This window comes from Punctularia strigosozonata (assembly GCF_000264995.1).
Source record: "Punctularia strigosozonata HHB-11173 SS5 unplaced genomic scaffold PUNSTscaffold_10, whole genome shotgun sequence".
NCBI lineage: Eukaryota > Fungi > Basidiomycota > Agaricomycetes > Corticiales > Punctulariaceae > Punctularia > Punctularia strigosozonata.
In genome coordinates this window covers 1617439-1636257 of record NW_006767442.1, presented here as the reverse complement: position 1 = coordinate 1636257, position 18819 = coordinate 1617439, and the positions used below count along the sequence as shown (strand labels likewise).

The 18819-nt window shown below is 56.2% G+C and overlaps 6 protein-coding genes across 6 annotated transcripts; 1 reads left to right on the top strand and 5 right to left on the bottom strand.

Annotated features, from left to right (window-relative positions):
- Window positions 1–545: 545 nt before the first annotated feature.
- On the bottom strand, window positions 546–1014 carry PUNSTDRAFT_136744 (fungal hydrophobin; the record flags this gene model as incomplete). Its single annotated transcript, XM_007386346.1, has 3 exons — window positions 546–607; window positions 664–768; window positions 828–1014. The coding sequence occupies 3 exons, from the start codon at window positions 1012–1014 to the stop codon at window positions 546–548; spliced, it is 354 nt and encodes a 117-aa protein (XP_007386408.1).
- Window positions 1015–2321: 1307 nt separating this feature from the next.
- Window positions 2322–5664, bottom strand: PUNSTDRAFT_90645 (uncharacterized protein). Its single transcript, XM_007386345.1, has 13 exons — window positions 5636–5664; window positions 5077–5586; window positions 4831–5024; window positions 4507–4776; window positions 4356–4452; window positions 4160–4298; window positions 3866–4106; window positions 3637–3814; window positions 3312–3577; window positions 3155–3259; window positions 2937–3100; window positions 2469–2884; window positions 2322–2410 (listed from the first exon to the last, which is right to left on the bottom strand). The coding sequence occupies exons 2-12, from the start codon at window positions 5553–5555 to the stop codon at window positions 2735–2737; spliced, it is 2283 nt and encodes a 760-aa protein (XP_007386407.1). The 5' UTR covers window positions 5556–5586; window positions 5636–5664; the 3' UTR covers window positions 2322–2410; window positions 2469–2734.
- A 657-nt stretch (window positions 5665–6321) lies between these two features.
- Window positions 6322–8160, bottom strand: PUNSTDRAFT_136742 (uncharacterized protein; the record flags this gene model as incomplete). Its single annotated transcript, XM_007386344.1, has 3 exons — window positions 6322–7871; window positions 7935–8020; window positions 8081–8160. The coding sequence occupies 3 exons, from the start codon at window positions 8158–8160 to the stop codon at window positions 6322–6324; spliced, it is 1716 nt and encodes a 571-aa protein (XP_007386406.1).
- Window positions 8161–8758: 598 nt separating this feature from the next.
- On the bottom strand, window positions 8759–9136 carry PUNSTDRAFT_72320 (fungal hydrophobin; the record flags this gene model as incomplete). The annotated part of the gene is made up of 3 exons (XM_007386343.1): window positions 8759–8800; window positions 8856–9014; window positions 9071–9136. Coding segments are annotated over 3 exons (267 nt in total), but the record flags the coding sequence as incomplete, so codon positions are not given.
- Window positions 9137–13235: 4099 nt separating this feature from the next.
- PUNSTDRAFT_72340 (acyl-CoA N-acyltransferase) lies at window positions 13236–13883 on the top strand (the record flags this gene model as incomplete). The annotated part of the gene is made up of 3 exons (XM_007386342.1): window positions 13236–13418; window positions 13479–13705; window positions 13766–13883. 3 exons carry the CDS (start codon window positions 13236–13238, stop codon window positions 13881–13883), a joined length of 528 nt encoding a protein of 175 aa, XP_007386404.1.
- A 479-nt stretch (window positions 13884–14362) lies between these two features.
- PUNSTDRAFT_136739 (uncharacterized protein) lies at window positions 14363–18670 on the bottom strand (the record flags this gene model as incomplete). The annotated part of the gene is made up of 12 exons (XM_007386341.1): window positions 14363–14479; window positions 14531–14616; window positions 14690–14786; window positions 14841–16461; window positions 16524–16713; window positions 16785–17106; window positions 17167–17404; window positions 17495–17625; window positions 17686–17792; window positions 17845–17928; window positions 17996–18199; window positions 18358–18670. 12 exons carry the CDS (start codon window positions 18668–18670, stop codon window positions 14363–14365), a joined length of 3510 nt encoding a protein of 1169 aa, XP_007386403.1.
- Between the last annotated feature and the right edge of the window lie 149 nt (window positions 18671–18819).

Genomic DNA, 18819 nt, shown 5'->3' with positions numbered 1-18819 from the left:
AAGAGAATCACTGACCGTAGCTTGTTGTATAGGGCGGTGGAATGCTCACTAGCATAGTTGATCGCTACAGCATCTGACTGTACAACAGAGCAGGAACCTTGTTGCCAGTGGGCGGATGAGATTCTGATTCAGATAATGCTCGGACCTTGAGCTACGACTTCATCATATCTGTCGATGCCGGTATGTACTGTGGGGAGTGAAATATGAGAAGTTGACTGAAACCCATGACGAACACTAGTTTTGCATGTCAATTCTCATCGTGACTAACTCACGAAATATTATCCGGAGACGAATCACGGGAGTACTTCGCTCTAGCGATCTTTATACGCAAAATTCCACATCCGTTCACCCACCAGTTCGTGTATGCAGACTTTCCATTCGAACCAGCGGATCATTGAACAGATAGGTGCACAAAAAGTACATGCAGCGTAGCACCGCGTCATCCAGGTTACGACTACAAAGAGGAAACATTCCGAACAGGCAGTTTCCAGCCAGAATATCGTAGACAGCAATGCACACCGCTACTCAAACAACGTTCCGTCCACTCAAAGAGAGAGGTTGACGGGGACGCAGCCGATTCCGATGAGGCCGGAAAGAAGGCCCTTGGCTGTAGGGATACCATGAGCGGGAAATCCTACGGTATGCATGTCAAGAGTTCCTTACCGTTGTCAGTGTTCGTGCAGCAGACAGGACTGGCGCTGCAGCTGTTCCCACCGACACCGACGACGGAGATCGGGGAGCAGTTCAAACCGATGGGGATATCAACACCTGAGAATGTAACGCTCTGTCAGTTTCGACAGACGCGTATATTTTCCTAGCGAGCTCACCGCTGACGACGATGCCAAGGAGGCCGAGCAAGAGCGAGGTGACGGGGTCCGAAGTGGTGGTGGTAGAGTCGCAGCACTGGATGGAACCGGTGTCGCAGCTCTGGCGAGCAGAGAGCTGGGTGGGGGAGGCGGCGGCAAGGATGGCAAGCGACGAGGTTGCGAAAAGGACGGCGGACTTGAACTGCATTGTGAATAGTTCAGAAGGGAGTAAGCGGTGCGAGTGCAGGTCGGGATGGAAGAGCTCGAGTGCTTGTCGCAGTGCTGAGGAGCTAATGACGAGCAGAGGAAGCTTTTATACCACAAATCCAACCTCGGGTAAGGGCTGCACAGCGCACACGCTGCAGACCGTGATAGTACGAGAAAAGGTTATATTGTGTTGTGTGGAGCCCATCGCGTCCATTGGTGACGGCGTTGAGTGAGAGAAGACGGCGTAGGCGATGTATAGGAATCCGTATCAGATGAACGACTTGTGATCTGGAACGCACTCACATCCATTTCCGGAGTCGTTCGCCGGTGAAATCCTGCTTTTTACAGAAGCTGCACGTTACATATCCGAAAGCGAGCCAGAATCAGAGGGTTCTTCTTTGAATCAGCTGAATTGCGGGCTTAGAAAGGGATATTGCGAGTGAAGTGTTTTCCCCAGAGATGTCCGCATCGTCCACATAGAAAATGACGCACCCATCAGGGTCGTTGACGGTCGAAATACGTGGACAACTCTGCTGCTGCCTTGGAACCCCATGCAGCAGCAAAGCCCGAGATGAGCACACAGTGTTTTCTTAACCATGGTTGTTTCAAAGAAGTCGCCAAGTCAGGGTGAGAGCCCAAAAGCTATATTAGCAGATATAGAGGCACCGATTGCTCCTGGACAGCCGCCCCGGCAGACAACTAGAAAGCTTCTGGGCGTCGGCTCGCTGTGAAAAGAGGCGTCCACGTTGATGCAGGTAGGAAACAAGGCGGACGTAGAGAGCTCGACTTGGCAGGATTATCCAGGAAAACGGACAGTCGGACACGAGTCGGAAGTTCATCGAGCCTGCGACGGAACTGTCAGACCTTGGGACACGGTCGCCAGGCGATCACCCTCGACCGGCACTCGGGGATGCTTCTCGTCGGCGTTTTCTCGCCTTGTCTTCTCTTCCTTTTTGTCTGATTAAGGCCGTCAGCCATACCTGGGAACACCATTACATGAGCGCAGCGATGACAACTGTGTAAGAACGGGGTGAGCATCCAGCGTCATGCATCCTATTGTATGTCAGGTGGTGTTCAAGGCATACATGACATGCTCCTTCCGGATCTCCGAGCAGCACATGGGAAGCCTCCATGGCCGGCCTGGCAATTGTAAAGAGCACGAGAGCCTAAAATCAACTACGCAGATACAAAAGTTTATTCAACCATTGAGTCATACCTAGGAATAGAGAATCGGGGTCCGAAGCGAGCATCCTGTTGGACACCCGCCTTCGCTCCTTCTTGCTCGCTTGTAATGCTATAGCATCATCGGGGAAGATAGCATACCGGCTGTTCCGTCGATATATGATTACGTCAAATCGATGACGAGCAAACTCGCCTGCGCACGCAGCCATACACAGCTGTCCCTCCGAAAATATGCATTCAGGTTCTGTGCACCCAGGACTGCCCCACGCGTACCTGAACCCTTCACGATAATTTCCGCGTTGCCTCCGAGTACACAGATTGAGATACTGCAACGAACCGCATGGTTGATCATCTGAACAGGCACCTAACGTCGTCACCACATTCCCAAGTACAACACGTGTGTTTTCGGCAAAGCAAGGACTCTGTAGGTCATTATGGTCATAAACACATGCCAAGAGCAGTCTAAACAATCGTCGGCGGCCTGCAACCGGAGCAAGAATGAGGCCCAGATATCATCACAGCGAGTCACAGTGAGCAATCTACTCAGAATCAGAATCGGAGTCGCCATCGTGACCGGTATCCCCATGCTTGAAGAGCGCCAACAGCTCGTCCATGCCGAGCTTGTTCAACAACTTGACCTTGTCGCCGCTGAGCGCAGCGGCAGCGAGGACGCGCTTTTGCTCTTGGAGCTGCCATCTCAATGAGTCATGGGAGCCTAGGATGTAGTAGAAGAGCGCTCACAGCGAGTATCCTGTCCTCGACGGTCTCGGGTACGCATAGCTTGTAGATATTCACCGGTCTAGTCTGGCCCATGCGATGAGCGCGATCGAAGGCTTGGTCTTCCAGAGCCGGATTCCACCAAAGATCCACCAAGATCACGTTGTTACAGGAAGTCAAGTTCAAACCTGGGCGGGCGGGGGGTCAGCGGTCTCGTGAAGGTGACCGTGAGCCACCCGTACCTGTACTGCCCGCCTTGAATGATATCAATATGACCTTGACGCTGTCACTAGTGCGAATCTTGGTCAATGCGAGGTCCCGCTCGGGCTTGGACATGCTTCCATCATCTACGAATGCATCCATCAGTTATGCAACGCAGTAATTGAGCGAAGGACTTACATCGCACGTGTCGAATACCAGCATCTTTGAGGAACGGCTGTAGTAGGTCCAACATGGACGTGAATTGAGAAAATACGATTGTCTTTTCGTCGCCATCGCCCCGATTCTGAATCTCTTGCAGGAGATCCAGAATCCTGCGAATCTTTGTCGAGGAAGCTGGCAAGTCCGGATTAGTGACAGATCGTCGGCGCGCTTGTCGCTCGATCTGAGCTTCGCAATCTAGACAGTTCTGCGACTCTTTCGAGGCTGAATTGTCATCGTCGAGACTGTCGTGGTCTCGACTGAGCCAGGCCGCATGGACAAAGATCGATCGACGACAACTTACGTTTCAAAGCAGATAGTGCACTTGCGAATCTTTGCTTCCTCAACACCGAGCTTCGAGAACATGCCCGCAAGCTCATCCTCTTGCTCTTCCTCGAGGTTCTGATTCTTCGCCGGGCGAGACTCCAGAGCAGCGCTGTCGACTTTGAAATCCTTCGACACCAGCGCCGGATGGTTACACGCTGTCAAGGAATGTATGAAGTACGTTGATGACATGATGGCAGAGAACGCACCTTGACGCAGGCGCAGAAGCAAGATCAGGACAGTTGTGTAATTCTTCATGATAACCCCGGCGTTTTGCAGCTTGTTCATCTGTGCTTCGACTTTGCTCTGAATGCTTTCGTAGAAGAGTCGTTCGTCGTTATCGAACAGGCAAGAAACGATCTCGACTGTACGAGGTGGAAGCTCCACGAGAGGTTTGCCGTTTATAAGGTCTGTCTTCAATCGTCGGAGCATGATTGCGCGAAGGACGATCTGACCAAGGTTCAGATATCCCCTATTACGCCCCAATTGAACCAGGCCTTTACCTGCAAACGTTTCATCGCCCGAGCCGACTTCCCGCTCTTGACTGGCTTGTTGATATGTGTGTTAAAGTGATCCCAGTCATTCAATGGTCTGATCCCGAGGAACTTGAAGAGAGAGTACAGTTCCTCGACATTGTTCTGCCTGATCATACGATCAGCTACTGTTCGTGTAATGCCGGGTCCAATGAGGACAGCTCACATCGGTGTACCCGTGAGGACCCATCTGAACTTAGCCTCCAGAGCGCAACACGCCTGAGCGGCTTTCGTATTCCGATTCTTAATCGTGTGCCCCTCGTCTGCAAGGGACCAAGCTTCAGTAGCGGCTGCATCAATCGCGCGCTTCCACTGACCTAGTACCACCCGGAACCATTTGACGTCGAATAGCGCTGCTTTCACAGCTTTGGCCTTCGGTTTAGCCTTTTTCTTGGCCAACGACCGGCCAAACGCGGATGAATCGTCACTATCGGCGCTTGATGAGTCGTCCGACGAGACAGATTGCTTCTTTGCCTTGCCGCTCTTGGCACTTTCGTCCTTAGCGCCAGTGCCATGAGAAGCGTATTCGCTAGCCAGAACTTGGTAGGTGGTGACGACGACATGGTGGCTGGTCAACTCCCTGGGATCTACGGTTGTGAGCATCATCAGCAAAAATACGCGAACAGTTGCAATCTTCGTACCTTTCGTCCGCGAAGGGCCATGATGTTCCTTCACAAGCAGTTCGGGTGCATATTTCTTGACTTCGGCAACCCACTGCGTCACAAGTGCGACAGGGCAAACGATGAGAGTAGTCGGGGACCAGCCGTCCTTCTTATCGCTCTTCTTCGCGCGTCCTTCGTGGATACGCACGAGTGTCTGTACGGTCTTGCCGAGGCTAGAAGGCGAGCGTTTAGAACGACGATGGCGACAAAAAATGTACTGCATACCCCATGTCGTCTGCAAGGATACCCCCGTACTTCTTGCCTTGTTCACGCTCGCGCATCCACTTCCGACTCTTCCGCTGATGAGGTTGCAGCACGACGTTCATGCCCTCAACGTACGCATCTTCTTCTTCTTCCTCCTCCTCCTCCTCGCCTTGCTCATCGTTCACGTGCGACTGCAAGAGATCGCGCAAATCCTTCTCCGCGTCCCCCGCCGTTTTGCGAACTTCAAACGTGTTGCGGACGTCGTCCGTCTCCTCAAAACGCTCTTCATCGGCATCGGCGAGAGGCGGGCGCTGGGGCGGAGGAGTAAAGGACGGCTTGTTCGACGGTATGGTGATCGGGTTAGCCTTGGCCCCAGAACCGAAAGCAGGAGCTTTGGGCGGGGCCTGTGGGGGCATTGTCGGATTGCTGGCAAAAGCCGGAGCAGGCTGTGGAACCGGAAAAGTCGGAGGAGGGGATACATCTCTCACTTGCGATGCCATCGCAAGCTGAGGTACTGGGAATGAAGGTGCCCTGCGGATGAGATGAATAGAGGTTAACAGAGCAAGGTTGTGCGACGTACACTTCATGCTCGTCATCCGAGTCGCCAATAACCGCTCTTCGCTTTTTCATTGCCACAGGCTTAGTGGGGATTTCGTTATCTGACGAGGAAGAAATGGACTGGCTAACGGTCATGATCTTTTGTACTGTATAAATCAGCATGTCTGCACTCACGATCACGCTCGGTGAAGATGGCTTCGTCATCGGCTCCGTAGGCTGACTGGCCGGGGCCAGGTTCAACTTGTCCATGAGTTTACGTCGCCTGTTGGATCGTCAGATTACGGCAGATGAGTACTTCAAGCGCGGCTGCGAACATGGCTTCCATCTTGGTGCTGATTCACCGACGTTGATGAGACACAATATTCGTGCAGACAGATGGGTTGACGCCTACAGTAGACGCAGATCGAATCAAGACAGCAGATGGACGCAGGAGAACAAGGAGGCGCATCCTACTGCCGCAGCGCGTGGTTGCTCAGAAGGCTGCACGTGTTGCGCTACGACACGCACGTGCATCTCACGTGCCTCATAATTGCTCCATTCGTGCTCCGGACGTTCGACGAATTGCACGCTACAGAATATTTATTGCATAATTTACGTCTAAATGTCCGCCACAAGGCCACCCCAAGCCGGTGACGAAGTCCGCGAAGAATCGGCACGAGAGACCGTGACGAGACGAGCAATCCACTCTCGTCATCTCTGCGTCGGTCGTCAAGTCCTCGCACGTTTCATAGGTCGGCCCGGGCCTTCGCTGAATTCCAACGTGTCCTCAGTTTGTTCGTAGTGGGCCGAGGCTGGAAGTGAACGAGCGCGCTTTCGCGCGGTCATCCTCCTGCATTCGGGGAAAGCGCGAATCTTCTGCTCTCGAATGGGCGATGTCGTAACACGGCAGGGATCGTCGGAAATGTCCCCATCGAGATGAAATCCGGCGTCGGGTGGCGCTTCTGGCTCTGCCACGATATCGTCGTCGCCAGCTTCGTGCGGGTGAGCCGTAGGCGGTGACGAGAGGCTGCGGTTCACAGGATCACCGTCGGCCGATTCTAAAACACCTGCAGTGCTCTGTGAACCGCCTGCGGCGGGGGAGCAGTCGGAGATAGGGCGGCGTTCCGTATTTGCAGCAGTTACAGCCAATGGCGCAAGCGTAGACGGCGTTGAGATCACAGAGCGAATGCATTGCTCCTTGCAACCATCTCTTTGAAGACATTCCTCCACGTCGAGACGCGCGACAGAGTCCCGGTCTAGAGCGTACGCCAGGAAGCCAAAGATACCGTGAGGATTTCCCTCCCTGAACGCTTCGGGAATGCCTAGCGTGCGAGGGCTAGAACCGCGCAAAGACGGCTTACCGAAAACGGGGACGTTCTTCTGCGCGATCTGTAGCGACGATTCGGAATCCGTCGCGGAGGATGCGGTCGGCGAGTCGACGAGAACGGTAGGCTGCTCAACGGGGGTGACCTGCGCCGCCCGACCACGGTTCGGGGCACGACGGACCGAAAGCATCCCTCGAAGCTGCCCGATGGTCTCGACCGACAAGAGAGGTAAATCCGGTCTCTGCACTCCCATCCTCTTCGCCACGTCGTGCACCGCCCTAGCCCTCCGCCGAACGACATCGACCTCCTTCTGTACCTTTTCCCGCGTCTCCTTATTCTCGCCTCCCGAAACCCGGCCAATCTCCACAAGGTGCAATCCCCGCAAACCGTCCAGCCCTAGGCATGCGTCCCGCGCATCCGCCCGTAGTTCCGGTATAGCGACCTCGAGGTCCAGCCTGAGGAAGAGGTTCAGGTTCGCTTGCTCAGCGTGGGTCGGCTTGGCCTGCTCCAGCACTTCCAGACCCTGCCACCTCAGCCCCGTATCGAGCTCCGCAAGGCTTACACGTGCGTCGTCCACCAATGCTTGTAGATTCTCCACGAGGTCGACGGGAAGGTACGATCTCCAGCCCTCTATCGCCTTCATCCTCAAGACTGCCGCGCAAAGCTCCTCCGCCTCCTGATACAACTGAGAGTCCAATACCGCCATGTCGTCATCGAGCGAAAGCGTCAACTCTAGCAAACCAGGGCACCATAGCGAGTGCTTAGGGTCGTCGGACCCACATCCACACAGTAGCTCATCGGCCCCGCAGAGTGTTGTAGAGGTCGACCAAGGCGAAGCCGTCCGGACATCGAAGGGAAGACATGGGGATGGGGACGGGGATGAAGAGCGGACGGATTCGTGGTTCGCAATTATAGGGGAATCGGATATGTTACATGGCGTGCTCGATGGCGAATCTAAACCACAGTATGAGCACTTATCTTCATATTCCGAACAGCGAAGTCGACTGCGTCCCTCACCTTCACCAAGAAGCGCGTCCCAATCTAATTCCTCGAACTCAAATTCGGAGTCAGAGTCGCCTGCGGGCGCTGGAGCTCGAAGCTCACTATCAATCGCGGCGCTTTAATGATCCGCGCTGCACAATATCTGAGAGCAGCGAACTTACACTTCCTCCTGAGTTTCTAATAGCAAGTGCACGTCTGCCGTCCGGGACAGGGGTACGAAGGTACCGAAGTCCGTTTTCATCGTCTTCTTTCTCGATGTTTTGTGCATGTAGACCGGACCGAGGCTCGATGATGTTCGTGGATGGGTATTGGAGGAACAGAATTCTGTGTTTCCTGTATAAATATTGTGCCCGGCATCGTTGAGCTTTGTGGCCTTGTTATTGTCATTGTGCCTGTCGTCGTCGTCGCCGTCGCCGTCGCGAGACAAAGCAAGTATCCCACGCCACACAAGGCCACGGTGTAATTCCGCTACTTAGCGCTAAGAACCGAAGGCGAAATTGCTCGCAGACATATGAGGATCATGTTGGAATATGAGAATTCAGTGCGCGTTCAGTGCTCACTATTATCTGATCGCTGTACACATATATCTACTCGCGCTCGCATCCGATGTACCTTACGCGCTTGCCCAGCAATCTTACCCCTCGCATTGCAGACGGGTCAAGCGCGCTCCGCGCCCGACATGCCGCCCGACATTTAACAGATCATGGATGCAACACTTGTCAATTGCAATACCAAACGTAGCTACTCGACAACTTCAGGACAATACACCGTCGTATACGAACGGGCCGCCCGACGTGCCAACGCTCTGTTCATGAAACTAGCGTGGGTCGTACTGATACCTACAAGGTGATGGGGACGCAGCCAATGGAGATCAAGCCACCCTGTGTGGCAGAATCAGTCTTGTTCATCACGACGAAGGTCAAACGGAACACTTACGAAGGAATTGTTCTCGCAGCATACGGGGTTGGCGCTGCAGCTGCTACCGCCCAGGCCGATGACGGAGATGGGGCTGCAAGTGACACCAATGAGGACGTCCACGGCGTCAAGAACAATGCCGAGGAGCCCGAGGAGCAGGCTCGCCGACGCGGAGGACGCCTAGAGAAAGATACGTGGTGAGCTAGCTATGCAGTCCCGAAGGAGGTATTGCTGACGCTCTCAACGGAGTTGCAGCACTGCAGGGAGCCGGTGTTGCACTGACTGACTGTAGTCGGGGTTGGAGCCGGGGTCTAGTAGGCAAAGAAGGACCTGTCAGCGCTGCCGTCCCAGGCGCCTCCAACATAAAACACGTACGACCGTGACGGTCACGGTAGGGGGAGCCCCACCGGGCGCGGCGGCTGCAAGGAGGAAGAGCGCGAAGAGCGCAACGAAGAAGGTCGGAAGACGAGCGAACATGCTGAAAGAATTACTGGGCGGGGATCGAGAGGCTGGTTGACGCTGCAGTGAACTCGAGTGGTTCGCTGAAGTTTGGACCGCTGAACGTCTTCTCCTTTTATACGCGTTTTTTCACCTCCCCAGACTTTTTGCACCCGTCAACAGCCAGCTAGCCCTGGCACTGGCTCCAGGTAGGGAAGGCCCGGAATGGCAGCAAGGAAAGGCCGGCAAAGTTTGCCGCCATCCCATAAGTCTGGATCTGGCTGCCAGCATAGGCCGTAAGCAAGCTGTACTGCGAGAAGCACGGCGGAGAACGAGGGTGCCCACCTGTCCCACGCGGCGTCGGTGCGCTGCCGGGCTGGCTGCTGCCCATGATCAACTTGATGCAGCGCGAAATGCTAATCCATGACGCGCTTGTCTCGTCGCAGCTCTCACTGTTGCTCCCGAGAAAGTGGAGCTCTCTTGTCTGTTCGGTAGGGTTGGAAGGATTGAAAGCGAGTCTGCTCAGGGTCATGCGATGGTGCGGCGGTCATACTGCGCCTCTTGGTTGAGTGCGCTGCGCAAAATCCTGAGTCAGAGACCATACTTTCGCACAATTAATCAGCATAAAAATACACGCTCACGATCGAGTCTCGTTTGATTTCCCTACACGATGGCAGCAAAGTTCCAAGGGTCGAGTGACTACCATTGGGTCTAACAGAATTCGATCCGATCGGCAAGATCCTGGACGGCAGCGTGGAGGCACCAGAAACAAGGGCCATATGCGAAACACATTAGATTGAACGCGGATGCAACCACGAGTCAATGCGGTGATAGGACGAGTTTTTGCGGTTCTGTGAATGGCATTCGACGATGGAGCAGTTAGCGAAAGGCCGAGCGCGTTGCCGTGGAAAAACAAGTACGAGGTCGGCTGCTCATATACTCCCACGCGAATAAAAGCTCTTCTCACAAACATGCTCCGACACTGCGATCGGGATAATCACCTTATTCTACTCTCCCAGACGCCGCACTGTACCCAAAAGGATCCTGGTATCTCAGGAGAACGTACGGAAACCGGCCCACTACCGCATGTAACGACGGTCATATTCCATTGGGAGCATCGGTGCTAGGTCATCTCTGACGCAGAGCCACCAAATTGAGAAGTTGTATGGCCCTCCGTTAACTTGTTCAGTGCGTCGGAATATCTACGATGAAGAGCTGGGCTAAGTGAGATTCAATCGCCGGAGCTGCTCCTGTGCGGGTTAATTTGGACCGCGCTTCTGCTCTCGGCGCTCTCTCCAGACCTCAGTTCATCAGTTCGGAAAACATGGGAAAACATGTGCAACCTCGACATGCCTTCTCCTGATCTACATCTTCATTTTTTGCCGCTGTCGACGGCATTGACTAATGTCGAATCAGCGTAGACCCAGCCGTTGCTCCCGCCCGCACGTCTCCGCCTGAAGATGCCGTCTGCAGTGTATCAGAACGAGGACCACTCAAATTTCTGCCCCAGATTTTTGTCATCGGAGCCAATCGGGTTGCAAAACGGTACCCAGGCCGTGTGTCCTAGACCCACGCAGGGCGCTGAGCCCGATGTAAGAACTTCGCAGATTTCCAAGGCTGGCCGTGAACGCTCTGGCTAGTGAGTCGTTCGCGACGTCTCGTTGTAAGCATTCATTTCATCTCACAGACGTGTGTCTGCATATAATCTAGACGAGTCTCGTTCATGAGAAGCGCTTCAATGCCCCTTAGGCTTGCATGCTGCTGGGATTCAAAATCCGCGCTTCATCGAACGTGCGGAGTCGGTGGCTTTATTTAATGCGCACGGACAAATTCCGCCCCGTGTTCACTGTCGATGCATTAGGCTGGATGAAGCACGCCGGAAGACAGCCCGACGGGTATGGAGCAAGAATACCATCACGCGATTACCATTTTCCTGTACTCACCCCGGCCCCTCGCTTCTATAGAGTGGATCCGTGTTTAGCGACGCAAAACCAGCAACAGAACCACCTTCGGTGAGTTTGAGCGACAAACCAACGATGTACCTGATACATCGGTTATGTACCAACGGCATCCTCCTTGATCAATCTCGACACCAATTGAAGGAGTGTGGATGGCGCACATTTTTTGCCTTGTCCTGTGCCTCGTTCATCACTTGACCACCACACGCAGCGTGATCGCGATCTGGGCTTCTTTCCAGCTCCAATGTTATATCTATGGGTGAATCAGACCAGAGCAATACAGTTCACAACTCAAAAGCCAAAGCTGCATGCCGGTCATGTTCTTCCAAAGCATCTTTGTGTCACTCCAACTGACTTGCAATCTTTTCCGAGAATATGCGGCAAATACTGCTATCCGTGATGGTCGAGCGCTGGCCAGACGGCGAACGGACAAACCGAACACAGGTTAGGTAACGATGTATTGTCATCGTCGGTGTGCACGATCCGTGATGGTAGCTGTTTCATGAACGGAAAGTTCAGGCGAAAATATCGAGTAGTCTTTTGGCTCGCGCAAATGGATCGTCTTGACAAATGCTCACCCCGAAACGTCTTCCCACTGCATCGTCGGAGTCCGGAGCTCGCGCCCGGAAGGCAGCACGCGAGCGACATCTTCCGGTGCTTCCAATAGGCAGCGGCAGACGTGGCATTGGATCGCCGTAAGAGTGTCGTGAGTGTTTGAGCAGGTCTTCTTCAACGAATGAGCAGTTCCACCATCATATGCACCTCATTGGCTGGCAGAAGGAATGACAATTAGGAACAGATTATTGATGTTCGTGCAATACCATACATAGACGTATGACACGTACATCGTGCCTATGGAAGACGCTGGAGGACGGTTTGATTATACCAAGGCATACGTGTGATACGTTGTCTCATTCCCGTGCTGGAAACTTGGCCGGATCCTTCGGTCCATTGACCGATTGTGCTGTGCCAAGATATGCCGTATTCAGAGATGGAGATGATGAGTATATGTGCGGCGACACGGTCGGACAAGGCTATCTTGCGGTCGACGTCGATTCTGTGGCGATGCACACGAAGTCGCGCTCGAAAAAGCCTCTTCGGTCGGGGGTTTTTAACGCACTGACGAGGAACCTGACTTCGACCAGGGAGCTGAAGATGGCTTGCCTATGATACTTTACATAGCACTGTATGTACACACGTACCTAGGGCTTTTTGGTGCCGGTGGTGAGACGGTGTGGTCGGCTTCATCAGCTCACGAAAACCATTGAGCTGCTTGGCACGCTCGCTGTCGACTGCACGAGTGACGTACGTGAAGCGCAGCAACCGGCAGCCAGGACCTCGTCGGGCCGTCGGCAATCTACCTACCTACCCACCTACCAGTCACGACCGCATGCAACGATATGATGCTTCGAGCTTGGGGATGACGCGGGCGGTGGCAGTGGCACGACACGCGTCGGGCGCCAATGAGTGGGATCCGGTAGTATAGCAAAAGAACTGTAGATACAGGCGATACGGCGTGCAATATATAGAGTTTCGAGACGTCTTAGGGGCCCTAGATAAATCATATTCGAGGGCCTCAGACGCCCTGGGTGGATGTGCACGCATGATTAGCCTAGACACGCCCAATAGGACGCGGCAGATCTTGCATTAATTGCTTGCCGCGGCCGGGCCGCGGCCCGGTACAATCGTAGTCTAATCGTATTACTCCGTTACAGCGGCGCTGCAGGCGTAAGGAGTCAGAAATTCTGATGGCGATCAACGCGAGTCAGTCGAGAGCGCTGCTGAAAGCTGCTACTCCTACGTATTGGTGGGCGGTGCGGCAAACCGGTTGTTCCGCTATGGGGATCGCGCCGCCTACCTACCTACCTACCTACCGTCTCGGCACCGCAGGCGTAAGGAGTCAAAATTTTTGATAGCGATCGACGCGAGTCAGTCGAGAGTGCTGTTAAAAGCTGCTACTCCCGTCTCGGCATCAAGTTAATTCTCTTCACGACCACTCAGGACGATGATCGCCTCTACCAAAAACCTGCACATACGCGAACTGCGCGAGTCCGACCTCGACCGTTTGGTCACCCTGCAGCACGACCCGACGATCATGCGCAGCGGGCCGGCCTACCCCGTTCCGAAAGGGCCTACATACCGCAAGCAGCTGGAGGCTCTGCCGGATCACACCCTGATCACGGTGATGGTGGAGGCAAAGGCGCCGCTCGAGGGGGGGTCGATCCCCGCCGACGCGAGTCAGAAGGAGCGAGGAGACGCGCTTTTCGTCGGCATGATGACGCTTTCCATTCGAATCCCCAAGAATCGGGATGCCCAGTTCGGGATCGCGCTGGTGGACAAATGGCGTGGGAAGGGGTATGGGACGGAGATGACGGAGTGGATCGTTGGCTACGCGTTCGAGCAACTTGCGGTCCATAGGATATCGCTAGGGGTCCTCGAATGGAACGCGGCTGCGATCAGCGTATACAAGAAAGTGTGAGTACACTCATGTATTGCTGCGGTGGTCGGTTTTCTGAGCTCGTCTGATATATCCAGAGGATTTGTCGAGGAAGGACGCAAGAGGAAGTGCAATTGGCAGGATGGAAAATGGCAAGACATGGTATTTATGGGAATACTAGAGGAAGAGTGGCTGGCGAGGGCGCAACAGACATGAGGCTTAGCATACCCCGTTTTCCTCTGGATAGACCGATCGGCGAAGACTACGAGGTTGTTGGGGTATGCAGTCTTCATATTGTTTATATATACTTCGCTTTGATGAAGTAGGGCCAATCATGATTGTCGTGGCATTGATCGAGTCTCGGTTCAAGGTCCAACGACGGACTTGTTGGCGCATCGCCGTCGTGGACTTGATATGCGAATCGTACTAAAACGGCTTTGCTCTTGGTAGCGATGAGCTGGTTCATAGCGGCCGGAGAATCCGTGGTGCGGCGACACATTCTATATTGTGTGTGCGCGTTGCTGGCTGGCAATGGAGCCTTGCCATTAGGATGCTGGGGTTACCCGCGGCAGTAGCGCGATCCGTGTGGCAACAAGATGAGCGCAATGAGAGGCTTCCGGAAACGAAGAGCGATGGAAGGTCAGCCTTCGAATGCGGAAGGTATCCTGTGCTCATTCAAACCAACGCTCAATGGGTCACTGGCATTCTGAGCAATACGAGACTCCGGTGGGTTGGCCATGTGATGGGTTTGTGGTGGTCTGTACAATCGGTTTCCTGCAACGACCGCAGGATGTATAGACCACGGTATGAACCTTGCATTGACTATCAGCAAGAGCGTGAAGCAGACTACATACACCTCTTACCGCAGGCGCGTCGTGCGTGGAGCCCCCTTGTGCACACTCTCGAACGTACGCAGCAGCCGCGTCGAGTTTCAAACGAGAAAGTTTGTCTGGAGCGACGATCACAATAATCAGTTTAACGGAAATGGGGGCGATATTGCCGAAGACGACACCGACACTCACCTAGATACGACTCGATAAACCGAGCAGCGCGGTTCTTACTGATTCCCAATTCGCTCCGAACGACAATCGCCAGAGAAGCGCACGTTTGGACATCTCCCTATAACAATATCAGCCCCCTCTTACAAGCAGAGACAGGTCTTGGAGAACTCACGTCGTTGGCCAAGTCGTCCAGCGAATCCCGCAGAGCCGCCCATCCCAGCTCACGCATCCTCCGTTCATCCTCCACGATCGCGCGCCTCCGATCGCCCGTCAACGCCTTCGACCGTTTGTGCTCGAGCGCCCCGTTCGACTCCGACATCGCGATCTCTGATCCATCCAACCTCAACTCGACCGAAACCGTATCTGACCCGAGTCGACTCTGCGAGCGCGATCTCCGCATCCGCGCCGAACCCCGGCTCGATGTATGGCGCATATCCCTGATCGTCTCCTCCCTGTCCAGGCCACCGAGCCCCTTGCGCGTCCTCCGCTCACGCAAGCGCGGTTCCGCGGCAATCACGGTTTGCACGCTGCTCGACGAGTCGTTTCTCGCGAGCGCCTTCGTCTGCATCGGCAGCTTCGATTGCGCGGGCAGACTGGCGAGAGTCGAGCTTCGGCTCCGGGCCTGAACCATCCTCCTCGTCCGGCTGCCCGACCCGGAACCCGACAAGGATCGGCCGCCCGATGCCGAGCCCGACTTGGACCGCAGACGGTCGTGGCGCATCCTCGGAGGCGAATCCGATCCAGCATCCTCCGATTCGGACTCGGTAGACGCGGGAGACGGCGAGGAATCATCGTCGTCCGGGTTGGCCACGTGCGACAACGGGCTGGGATTCGGCGGGACGGCGCGCGGATGCAAATGCGGCGAGGTCAGTGGCGACATGAGCGGCCTTAGATCGCTCTCCTCCCCTTCGCTCTGCTCCTCCTCCCCGTCCCCGCAGTCCCCCTCGCTACCCTCCCCATCCGAAAGAGCGCCCTCGCCAACGTGATGTAAGCTTCCCCTCGCGCTTTCGCTGGGGCTAGCGCTCCGCCCGCTCGGCGTCAAGCTTGGCCGGCGCGAGGCGGGATCGAATCCCCTCGGGAAATGTCGCGCGGCGGAATGGCTCTCGCGCCGGAGCAATAGCGGCGAGCGTGTCGACGTTACCGACGTAGGCGACGGCGAACTCAGCGCGCTCGCGCTCCGCATTGGGCTCGGGGAACCGACGGGCGTCAGCGGCTTCGGCACGGCGCCGCCGCGCGAGGACGACGCGGACATCGACTCGACGCTCTTCTTGCCCGGGCTCCGTTTCGCACGCCCGGCGGCGGCAACTAGGGTGGGATCCGTAGACACGGACCGCATCGGTGTGCCTCTGCCCGCCGTGGGGGGCGGCACGGAGGGGCGCGGTGACTGGAGGTGCGGGAACGCGGCAGGCGCGGACAGCGAGTGCGCCAGCGCCGGCGTGCCCCCGGGGAGGAGCTCAGGTTGCAGAGGAGTCGGCAAGGGAGGCGACGGCGGCGAAGGCGGCACGATGTCCATGAGAAGAGCCCCTACGAGAGCCCACAGCTGTGCGGCGGACTCGTGCCCAGCTTCAAGCGCTACCTGTGCATTGCGCTCGCACAACGGACGACGGTCTGCGCCCGCGTTGGCGACGTCGAGGCTGTACCCGCGAGCCAAGGCGGCAAACGTGGTAGACTCGTGTACGGCAGACGTGTCGGCGACGATGCCTAGGTCCTGCGTCTCGCAGCGGTAGGCAGGGTCGCCAAGGGCCTTCAGCTTCCCGCGCTGCCTCGCCACGACGGGCCGCAGTTCGGGATCGCTGTATAGGTAGGTCGGGACGTCAATTCCATAGAATATGGAGAAGGTAGTGAAAGCACTCACACATCATCGTACGGCACCTCCCACCGCTCGGGCTTGTCCGCTACGAATACGACGTTGCCCGCCGGATCGAACGCCATCGCGTTCCTTGGTACGGCGTCGACCACGGTCGCGGACTGGCGCACGTCCAGCTGCGAGAATGCGCCGGACGCGTGCGACGCCCATAGCGCGTGCGAATCCGCCCATACGGCATCTGCACCCAAGAGCAAGATGGCAACGATGAGCATGGTGCTGCTAAGCGCGCCAGACAAACACCTCGCGTACCGGCTACTCCGCCCTCGGCCGCGGACCCATTGACGCGCCACTTCGCGATCCACCCTCGTCGCACGTCCCAGATCTCCACCGCATCGCCCGTACCTCCACCGACGCTTGTCCCGCTGATGTCCTTCGTGGCGACGCCAGGCACTACACTTTCCGGGGGGCTCTCGACACCATCGCTCCCGCTTCCCGTCCCCGCCGTCGCGTGCGACACGATTGCGAGCTCGCATTCGTACTCGGGCCGCCACCTCACGGTGCGCACAGGGAACGACGGGTGAAGTGTGTAGGTCGGCGCGAGCGGTATATGTCCCGCCCTCAGATCCCACACCTGGTATCAAGCAAAGCATCAGCACCCACCAGCCCTGCGATACCGCAACGTCACACGTACCTGAACCGTCCGATCCATGCCGCCCGTCGCGATCCACCCATTACCACCGGCACCGTCTCCCGTGCCATCCGCAGCAGCTACCGCGGGCGCGCTGCCCGTCGCGGGCCTCTTGGAGCTGTTGCTCGAACCGGCAACGATTTGAGATGCGGGAACGCACCAATCGAGCGCGAGGATCGCACCTGCATGCGCGACCGGGACGCGGTCTAGCTGGCCGCGCTGGCCCATGCGGAGGTCCCATCTATGAAAGCGGAGGTGAGCGCTTGCGGCCACCGACGGAACAGGGGAGAAGGAGAGAAGGAGGAAGGATGGGTGAGCGCATGAGGCTCACCGGTACAGACTCCCGTTCTCAAGCCCGGCGATCGCCTGGAGCGGGTTCTGCACATCGGGCGAGAATAGGACGGCGCGGACCGGCGCGGGGTGGTGAATCTTCAGCCGGGATTGCGAGAGGTTTCTTAGATCCTGAGGGTCGTTCGAGAATTAGCTGTCCGGGTCGACCGGGTATCTGGGGTATGTGCTCACCCATACGCGCATGTCACAGTCCGCGGAGCCAGTCACGCAGTAGTAGTGCACCTGGCGCGAGTAGGAGAGGCGGTGGATGGCGCGCATGTGGTCGCGCGTCCTGCGTTCTAGCGCATGATGAGTAAAGACGCTGAGTATGGAACATGCATATAGGCGCACCATGCTTGGACGAGCCCGATTTGTTGATGTCCCACATGACGAGCTCGCCGTTCCGCGCGCTCGTCAATATCTTGTTGCTAAACGCTGTCACAAAAGGTCTCATGAGTTCTCTGATCTCCTTCCTCGTGCATATAGTCAGAGTGATGCTTACATCCATATCCCCATGCAACGTCCGTCACTGCGCTCGCGCCGCCATCCACCTTAAGCCCGGAGCCGTCCCACATGTTACGCCCCGCGTCGATGCGGTGTCCGCCCCGACCCACCGCCGAACGCGCGACATGCTCAAGCCCTCCCGATGCCGCTGACGAGTAGGATGTAGGGCCAGTTGGTGGCACGACGCGCACGATCCTCAGCGCTGCACGAGCAAACGTGTCAGCGTCACGATTATCGCATATCAGTATCGCCACGAAGAGTCGCATATAGTCACAGGACGCATACATGCGTCCACAAAGTCACGCATATATGCGCCACGCAAGATGGGGAAGGAGAGACAAGGCGATGAGAAAGACGCACATTCCCTTCCGGCTACGACACAACGCCCATCGTCGCCCTGTGCGCGCGCGATCGAGCCTCCGCCCACGCTCGACACGCGGGGAAGCCGTACGGTCCTGGTAGGGCCCTTGTATCCATGCTCACGCATGTCCGAGTACATTTCCACGATGTCGTCGACATCCTTCGTAGGGTTGTGACCACCGAAAGCTGCGTTAGTGGTGGTACTGGCGACCGCCGCGATCGTGTTGGCGCCAAGGCTGAGTCTACCCGAGAACGCAAGCGACGCGCGGCGGTTCGCAGGGCCGGCTGCGGCAGTCGCAGGGTCCGAAGACATCATATCATGGTGGTCAATCGTCGAGAGATAGTAAGTTTGTTGACCAGAACGATGAACTCAAGCGTCCGACAAGAGACTCGAGAGGCCGACGGCCAAGGGACGCGAGCACGTGCTCTCTACAAAAGGCGGTATTCCCACGCACACTTCCC

Bases quoted from the DNA above. Each gene is read 5' to 3' on its own strand.
- PUNSTDRAFT_90645 (XM_007386345.1), bottom strand. From the start codon at position 5,555: ATGGCATCGCAAGTGAGAGATGTATCCCCTCCTCCGACTTTTCCGGTT. The intron at 3,101-3,154 runs GTACGGGTGGCT...CCGCCCGCCCAG, and splicing joins ATTCAAGGCGGGCAGTACAG to GTTTGAACTTGACTTCCTGT. The intron at 2,885-2,936 runs GTGAGCGCTCTT...TTGAGATGGCAG, and splicing joins TCGAGGACAGGATACTCGCT to CTCCAAGAGCAAAAGCGCGT.